At 49.0% G+C, this 9,500-nt stretch overlaps 1 protein-coding gene across 1 annotated transcript; it reads left to right on the top strand.

The window, feature by feature from the left end:
- Positions 1-6,744: 6,744 nt before the first annotated feature.
- LOC103185499 (toll-like receptor 2) lies at positions 6,745-9,243 on the top strand. The gene has a single exon (XM_007904038.2). The coding sequence runs from the start codon at positions 6,752-6,754 to the stop codon at positions 9,134-9,136; it is 2,385 nt and encodes a 794-aa protein (XP_007902229.2). The 5' UTR covers positions 6,745-6,751; the 3' UTR covers positions 9,137-9,243.
- The last annotated feature ends 257 nt before the right edge of the window (positions 9,244-9,500 follow it).

Raw genomic sequence — 9,500 nt, 5'->3', positions numbered from 1 at the left:
AACAAGGCAGGAAGATTAAACATTGACGCAACATAGTGTCCTCCAGGTGTCCTCCCAACGTGAAAGGTACATTATAAATGTAATTTTGTATTGCATAGTCAAAGGCAATGTGGAAAAGAAAACATCAGTGGAGTTGGGCACTGGCTAGAGAAATGTTTGTAATGGTAACATTAGCCATGCCTTATATAACAGGGTGAGTGTATTGAGACTGAGTTAAGGTCGAGTTTTCCGGGGAAATGGACAACATTCCTGGCTTATTTGAAAGAATGCAGGATAATAAAGAATGGCAGTGTGATGTTGTAAACACTGCAAATTACCTCCTTTTATTAGGTGAGATTGGCACATAATTTATGCAGTTTTGTGTGATTAGTAATTAGAAAAGGGTTGATTTCCTGCTTTTATTTTTGCAATTGAAAATGTGTCATTTGGAAGCTCACACTCATACTTCACCTGTTGTCTGAAATATCAGGGTTACCAGGCTTCCACTGGTGTAAAAATATAATAATAATAATAATCCTTTCATTTGATATAATGCCTTATCACACCTTCGAGACATCTCAAGGCGCTTTACAGAACATACTGTAAAGTGAATTGACTGTATATTTTGTGGGCAAAATGGGGCAGCCAAATGGGTACAGCAGTGTCCCACAAACAGTCGAAGATTGAGTGACCAAATTATTATTTAGTAGGTTTTTTTTTTAAGAGATCTGCCAATTGACTTACAATTGGATTCCTACTTACTGCTAGGTAAACAGAGGCCTGTGCAGTAAGGAAACTTGCACAAATCTTTCGCTCTGCCCAGGAATTCAACCCAGGTCCTCTCGCTTGCGAGGCAACTGCTCTAACTGAGCTATAGGGCTCCACATGTTACACATCAGATCTATCCGCCTGTCGGGACGTTGGCACGTCGGGATGTCCTCCTGACATGAAAGGGGCTTTTACAAATGTAATTTTCTTGATGTTGTACAACGTCACTGATTACGCTTTCGAGCATTTATTGAATCTGGTAGCCACATGTGGTAGAAAGCTAATTTTCTCTTTTCTTGAGACTTGCACTCACTTGAGACACACTTGCACTGTTCTCTGTTAAATCTGAATGTTCTTTACATTTTGTGAAGCACAAATGTGCCGAGCTCCTGATTGGACTGAATGACAAGCCAGCCGCACACCTCTGTCCAGGATAATAATGATAATAATCCTTGCATTTGATATAGCGCTTTTCACGTCTTCTAGACGTTTCAAAGCGCTTCACAGAATACACTGTAAAGTGAATTGACTGTATATTTGTGGGCGAAACGCGGCAGCCAATTGCACACAGCAGTGACCCACAAACAGTCATGGATTGAAGTAACCAAATTATTATTGTTTTTTTTCTTGAGGGTTTATTATCAGGTGTGTGGAGTAAGGAAACTTGTCCAAGGTTTCTCCCTGGTGGGAACAAACCCATGTCTCTTGCTCTGAGCTACAGGACTTCTCCAAAGGAGGAGGTGATCTTTCTTACATTTATAGAGCACCTTTCACGTCGGGAGGACGTCCCAAGGTGCTGGACAGTCAGGGGTCAGGATCCGAGCATGGTGGAGAGGTGGGATAGGGGTGAGGGAGGGCAACCAAAGGCACGATTGAAGAGGAGGGTCTTGAAACCGGCCTTCAAGGAGGCAAGGGAGGAAGCGAGGCGAAGGGACCGTGGGATGGAGTTCTTGAGCGTGGGGGCAGAGAGACTGAAAGCCCGGCCACTGATGGTAGGGTGGGTCGGGCGGGAGACATGGAGCAGGCCGGAGCCCTTTGAAAGGAGGGAGTGGGCAGGTTGGTAGGGAGTCAGCAAGTCAGAGAGGTAGGAGGGGGCAAGGCCATGGATGGCCTTGAAAGTGAGGACGAGGATCTTGAATTCGATCCTCTGAGGGCTGGGTAGCCAGTGGAGTCTGGCGCGGGTGGGAATGATGGGGTCACGAAGCCTGGTGTGCAAGGGTACATGAGCTTTGGATGACCTGCAGGGGAAGTGAAAAGTTGGAAAGGCCGATGAGGAGGTAATTTCCATAAATGAGTCTTGAGGTGACGAATGCGTGGGTGAGGGCTTCGGCAGCCTGAGGGATGAGGCAGTGGTGGAGTCTGGCAATGTTGCGGATGTGGTGGTAGGCAGTGCCGGTCATGGCGTGGATGTGGGGGAGAAAGGACAGTTCAGGGTCAAACAAGATACCGAGGTTCCTGACTGGCTTAGTGAGGTTGAGTGTGCAGCTGTGGAGGCTGATGCTGCCAGCAACTGAGGTGTGGAAGCGCTGGCGCAAGCCAATCATGAGGGCCTCAGTCTTGCTGACGTTCAGCTGGAGAAAGTTGTCCCTCTTCCAGGACTTGATGTCAGGACACCAGTAGTCCTGGAGTTCAGGGTGGAGGCAGAGAGGTAGAGCTGGGTATCATCCACATACATATGGAAATTTACCCCATGTCTGCCGAGGTCACCAAGGGGGAGCATGTAGAGGTTGAAGAGGAGGGGAGCAAGGACAGAGCCCTGAGGAACATCGCACAAGGTGGTGTGGGGGCTGGAGGAGAAGCCGTTAGCTGAGATGAAATGGAGGCGGTGTGAAAGGTAGGACCTGAACCAGTCAAGCCAAGAATCTTGGAGGTTGAGGTGGGAGGAGGCAGAGGGAGCCCTGGTCATACAAGGTCAGGATGTCGTTTGTGACCTTGACCAGAGCAGTTTCCATTCTGTGGGCAGCACAGAATCCCGATTGGAAGGGTTCATGGAGGGAGTGGAAGGAGAGAAAGGAGCAAAGCTGGGAGGCAATAGCTCTCTGAAGGACCTTGGACAGAAAAGGGAGGTTAGAGATGGGTCGGTAGCTAGATAGTTGTGTTGGGTCAAGTAAAAGTTTCTTCAAGGTGGGGGTGATAGTGCCTGTTTTGAGGGGGTAGGACAGATGACAGAGAGAGGTTGATGATGTCGGCAAGTAGTGGTGCAAGGAGGTGGAGCTGGGATTTAAGGAGAGGGATGGGGATGGGGTCCAGGGAGCAGGTGGTGGGCTTCATGGAGGATATGGTGGTGATGATAGAGGAGGGAGTGACAGGTTCAAAGGTGTGGAAGGAGGAGTAGGTAGTTGTTGGAGTGTGGGGTGGGGGTAGTGAGGGAGTGGAAGTTGGGAGGGCAGTGGCAGCTGAGCGGATTCCCTCGATTTTGGACTCGAGGAAGTTCAGCATTTCCTCGCAATGAGAGTCAGAGGAAAGAATCTGCGAGGCATGGCGGGGGGGGGGGGAGGAGCTGGTTGGTGATGAAGAACAGGAGCCTGGGGCTGCCCTTTGCCTCCAGGATTCACCTGGAATAGAAGGATGATTTGGCTGAGGCGAGAGCGGAGTAGTAGGTCTTAGTGAGGTCCAGCCAGATGTGGCGGTGGACCGTTAGGCCGGATGTGAGCTAAGTGTGGTCGGCAGCCCACACCTGGCCCTTGAGCGAGCGGAGGTGACTGGTGAACCAGGGTGAGGATCAGGAATAGGAGGCAGTTTGGGAGGTTAGGGGGCAAGGGCATCGAGTGTGGTGGAGAGGGTGCTGTGGAGGAGAGTAAATGCAGAGGATGGGTTGGTGCGGGAGGTGGGCCAGAGGGGGAGGAGATCAGAGGACTCCAGGGCAGCGGAGAGGGATTGCGGGGAGATCTTCTTCCAGGGGCGGTAGAAGATGGTGGTAGGTTTGGAGCCATTGGGGAGAGAGATATGGGAGTTGAGGGAGATGAAATGGCCTTGTCGGTGATGGTGACATCCGAGACACTGAGGCCCCGGGTGATCGCCAGATCTAGCGGGTGGCCATGAACATGTGTAGCAAAGTGGATGTGGAGGGAAAGGTTGAGAGAGGAGAGGAGAGCAGAGAAGTCTGAGGAGTTGGAGCAAGAGGGGGTAAAATGGAGGTTGAAGTCACTTAGGATGATGAGGCGGTCGGAGCAGAGCAAAGGGAAGAAGCAAAGAGGGTGGAGATGAAGGTGGGGGAGGATTTGGGAGGCGGTAAATGAGGAGGATTTTTAGTGAGAGATGGGAAGGATAGCAGAGGGTAAGGTGTTCAAAAGAGGGGAATGAGTCGGTGGAGTAGGGGGATAGGACAAGTGACGCCCGGGATATGAGGGCCACACCACTGCCACGACGGTTGGGCGTGGGGCACGGTGGTAAGTGTGGCCAGGTGGTGTGGCCTTGGTGAGGGGGAAGTTGTCACCTGGGGTGATCCAGGTTTCCGTGAAGGCCATAATATCAACGTTCTCATCGAGGGTCTTATTGCAGATGGAGCAGACGTTTTGAAGGTCATTGTGGAGTGGACAGTTGGCAGGGGGATGTGTGGGATGGGAGGGGGTAGTGGCAGGGAGGGTGCGGATGCGGATGAGGGAGAAAAGATTAGCCCCCGGGGTCTGGCTCCGGGATGGCTTGCGACGGCAGTGGGGAATGGGCAGTCGGTGTGGCTGCTGCTGGACAGTGCCAACGCCGAGTACCACGGTGAGCCTGGCGGAGGATTCCCAGGCTGGAGCAGAGGGAGGCAGTGGGGTGGGGAGGGGGGGGGGGGTCAAGCAGAGATAGAAGGCGGGGAGGGCGGAGAGATAGCAGGACAGAGCGGGAGAGCTGCAGGGAGTGGGACATTTTGAGGGAGGGCCAGCTTGAGTCGGAAGCGGCAGCCAAGATGCGTACGCTGAGACGAGAGGCAGCGGATTAGTGGGACATTGTCAGCCTGCAGGAGGCTGTGGGGGCGAGAGGTGGCGCAGAGGGGGCAGGAAGCTCATTGTGGTCAGCAACGAGCAGCCTGGAGGGGAAGGACAGGGGATGGAGACAGACAGAGGATGGGAGGTAGGGAGACAGACAGACAGAGGATAATAATACTAATAATCCTTGCATGTGATATAGCACTTTCCATTTCTTCCAGACGTCTCAAAGCGCTTCACAGAAAATGCTATAACATGAACTGACTGTATATTTGTGGGCAAAAAGCGGCAGCCAATTGCGCACAGCAATGTCCCACAAACAGTCGTGGATTGAAACTGACCAATTTATTGTTGTTTTTGTTCTGGAAGGATTATTATTAGGCTCTGTGTGGAGTAAGGAAACTTGGCCAAGGTTTCGCCCTGACCTGCCTGGAATTGAACCCAGGTCTCTCGCTTGCAAGGTGAGTCCTCTAACCACTGAGCTACATGATGAGAGGGAGGGAGGGAGACAGACAAAGGGAGGGAGGGAGACACTGGTATAAACTATGCTGTAGCTGCTACCAGGGATTGAAACCTGGCGGGCGAAAGTGACATAATGCAGAATGGTGGGAAAATCTGAAAGTCCAAAATGGCGGCTCCCCCTTACCAGGCAATGGCCGCCGCTCGATCCCCGAGGCACCTGCCACACCTCAGGGTCCACTACAGCTACCAGCCAGACCCTGCCTCTGGCTAACGCCGGTCCAGATCCCCAGGACTCCGATCCTCCCTCTGGCTGCCTCCAGTCCCGATCCCAAACCAGCCCTGTGACTCCCTGCCGCTGCCTGACTTGCTTTCCGTGAGTCCCGCTCGGTTTACATGAGTTTCCAAGGCCCTGCCCCTCGCTGGCTGGCGACCGTCCCTGCCCTTCGCTAGTTGGCGACCGTCCCTGCCCCTCGCTAGTTAGTAACCATCCCTGCCCCTTGCTGGCTGGCAACCATCCCCGCCCCTCACTGGCTAGCGACTATCCCTGCCCCTCACTGGTTGGCGACCATCCATGCCCCTCACTGGCTGGCGACCATCCCTGCCCTCGCTGGCTAGCAACTATCCCTGCCCCTTGTTGGCTGGCGACCATCCCTGCCCCTCGCTGGCTAGCGACTATACCTGCCCCTCGCTGGCTAACGACTATACCTGCCCCTCGCTGGCTAGCGACTATACCTGCCCCTCGCTGGCTAGCGACTATACCTGCCCCTCGCTGGCTAGCGACTATACCTGCCCCTTGCTGGCTGGCGACCGTCCCTGCCCCTCACTGGCTGGCAACCATCCCTGCCCCTCGCTGGTTGGCGACCATCCCTCCGCTCGCTGGTTGGCGACTGAAGGTTTAACCAAGACAGATAGTCAGTGCAAAGTAAGAGAACCACAAGCTGAACCAGGCTGATGTTCCACATGGGCACAAGTTATCATCTATTACCTTGCTAGCACGGTCCAAACATGGAGAAGAGTGACAAAATGATTATAATTTTTTTTGGAAGAATTATTACCCCCAGAAAAGTGATTTGCCAATCGACCAACAACCGGGGTCCTACTTTACTACTAGGTAAACAGAGACGTGCGGGAAAGGAAATTTTTCCAACTTTTCACCCGTCCAGAAATCGAAACCGGGTTCTCTCGCTTGCGAGGCAAGTGCTCTAACCACTGAGCTACAGTGCTCCACTGACCTTAAGGACATCTATTCTTTTTGCACTTGCTACTGAGCTGATTTGATCCAGTTGAGGATCATGTAAGCCATGCCACCGATTTGATACCAAAACAGGAATACCACCAACTCTACCCCAGACTTGGGAGTCAGGTTCGATTCCAGAAACTAACTGGCAATTTATTAGCATGATCCTTGGAACACAAACTGAGGTGATTGTTCTGAGAATATATACAGGTAAGGAGATGAGAGGAGGTCAAAAGGGTGCTTTTTTCATTCTAATGTGTGAAAGTTATGAAGAGGATCAACCCAAGCAAGGGCATTTAATTCTCTGAAAGAGTTCACTAACAGTGTTGCTTTCTATGACCCCAGTTGTCAATTGCAATTAAATGTTTTATATTTCTATTTCAGACACGTGTGAATGAGAACCATGAGAGGTGTCAGTGTGTGGACGCTGCTTGCTGCTGCATGTGTTTACCTGGACATTGCTCGCTCAGAGGCAGACAGCTGTCAAAAATGTGACTCCAGCAACTTCTGTAACTGCTCTTCAATGAACTTAGTGACTATTCCACGTGTGTTGGAGAAAGTCTCAAGATTGAACCTCTCCTACAACTTCATAACGCACATCAAGGAAACTGATCTCACTAAGCATATTAAACTCAAAGTACTTATGCTACAATCAAATGAAATACAGTCTATTGATGACCAGGCATTTAAGAGCAACGTGGTCCTAGAATACCTTGATTTGTCCAATAACTCCTTGATCCAACTCTCACCAGCTTGGTTTCTGCATCTTTCCAAATTACAACACCTGGATCTTTCAGGGAATAAATACAGAAACCTGGGACCAGGCAGACTTTTCTCACATCTGGAAAGCCTCCGGTGGTTAAAAGTTGGAAACGCTTTCTTGTCTAATCTAAAGAAAGATGACTTTGAAGGAATTTCACATCTCGATGACTTTATTTTACTGGGAAACAAATTAGAATCATACGAAGACAGAAGTTTCAGTTCTTTCCAAAATGTAAGCCATGCCACTATGAATTTACATGACCCATTCCAAAAAAAACAGTCCTTAGTTCAACGGATTATCTGGGATTTAGCACCAGCCACCACCCATGTTGAACTGAGAGACTTAGAATATCTGAGTTCCAGTGATACTCAATTATTTTCATTGCCAAATAATTCATCAGTGAAGAAATATACCTTCAGAAATAGTTCTCTGAGTGACAATACAATATATGTTTTACTAAAAAATATAAGAGACAGTGGAATATCTGAACTAGTTGCAGAAAATTGTGCATTTTCAGGAAGAGGAGAATGGCACAAAGTTAAAGATATGACATGTGAATCACTTATTTCACTGACAATCAGACATATATCCATAAAACAGTTTTATTTATTTTTTGATCTTTCGTTCCTTCATGGCTTGATATCCCATGTTAGAACAGCTAGGTTGACAAACTTGAACTTGTTCATGATGCCATGTGGTATATCCCAACATTTTCAAAGATTGGAGTATCTTGATTTAAGGGAGAATTTGCTCACTGATTTAATGATGAAAGAAATGGTTTGTGAGAACTCCTGGTCTTCCCTGATGTACCTTATTCTGAGAAAGAATAAGTTGCATTCTCTCAAGAAAATTAGCCCGATTTTATCTAACATTACCCACCTGACGCACCTCGATTTAAGCCAGAATACATTAAGTGATGTTGATTCTTGTGTATGGTCAAAAACTCTTCAATTTCTAAACCTTTCAGGCAGTCAATTAAGTACTATATCACAGTGCATCCCTCCAAATATCGAGGTGTTGGATTTAAGCAACAATAACATAAGGACATTCACTACCCACCTTCCTTCTCTCAGAGAACTAAATGTGTCCAATAACAAGCTGATGTATTTACCAGGCGGTGGCTATCTACCAAACGTGAAGATTCTGATGATCAGTGGGAATAATCTCATCTCTATGTCCAGTGATGAAATCACGACATTCGATAAGTTGACAACATTGGATGCTGGAAAGAACCATTACATCTGTTCCTGTGAATTCTTGACCTATATAAACAAATACCTAACCCACTCAATACAACTGCTGAACTGGCCGGAAAACTACATTTGTGATTCACCTTTAGTTGTCAAGCGAATGATTGTGAAAAATACCAAGCGCTCTTTCTTTGACTGTCACACAACACTCTCTGTCACCTTGTCGTGTGTGGCTTTGTGTTTGCCAATAGCTATTGTGGGACTATTGTGCTACAAGTATCACGGGATCTGGTACATCCAAATGACCTGGGCGTGGCTCCAGGCAAAAAGGAAGCCAAAGAAAGTGAGGAATAATAATATTTTCTACGACGCATTTGTTTCTTACAGCGAGATGGATTCTGAGTGGGTGGAAAACGTCTTGCTGAGGGAATTAGAAAATACCCATCCACCAGTGACACTCTGTCTTCATAAGCGCGATTTCATCCCAGGGAAGTGGATAATTGACAACATCATTGAGTCCATTGAGAAGAGCAGAAAGACCCTGTTTGTCTTGTCTCAACACTTTGTCCAAAGCGAGTGGTGCAAGTACGAGCTGGACTATTCTCATTTCCGTCTGTTTGATGAGAATAATGACACCGCCATTCTTGTTCTGTTGGAGCCAATCCCAAAGGAAACCATTCCTCAGCGATTCTGTAAGCTTAGGAAACTGATGAACACAAAAACCTATTTGGAATGGCCTGAGGATGAAGTAGAACAGAAAATCTTCTGGTTTAACTTAAAAGTAGCATTAAAAGGTGAGGAAAACATAGGATGTCAACAAGACTGAGGCACTCCTCTTGGCTGCCGTCAGCATCGCCATCCCTCGGACGCTGACAGAATCTCCCTTCATGGACCTTGAACTCTCCTTCATACCCCACATCCCTGACATGACTGCTCCGCTTTCCCCACCTCCACAACATCGCTCAGCTCTGCCACTGTCTCACACCACAACCCATGTCCTCTCCCGCACTAGGCTCCGCGACCCTATCACCCGCATCCTTGCCCAACTACACTGACTTCCCATCACACAGAGGATACAATTCAAGATCCTGGTTCTCACTTTCAAAGCCCTGCATGGCTTTGCTTCCCCCCTACCCCTGCAACCTCCTAACCCCCTACCAACCTAGACAGTCCCTCCGCTCAGCGGGCTC

Source organism: Callorhinchus milii, unplaced genomic scaffold, assembly GCF_018977255.1.
Source record: "Callorhinchus milii isolate IMCB2004 unplaced genomic scaffold, IMCB_Cmil_1.0 Scaffold1, whole genome shotgun sequence".
Classification (NCBI taxonomy): domain Eukaryota; kingdom Metazoa; phylum Chordata; class Chondrichthyes; order Chimaeriformes; family Callorhinchidae; genus Callorhinchus; species Callorhinchus milii.
The sequence above is the reverse complement of the archived record's forward strand: the minus strand, read 5'-3'. Positions and strand labels throughout refer to the sequence as shown.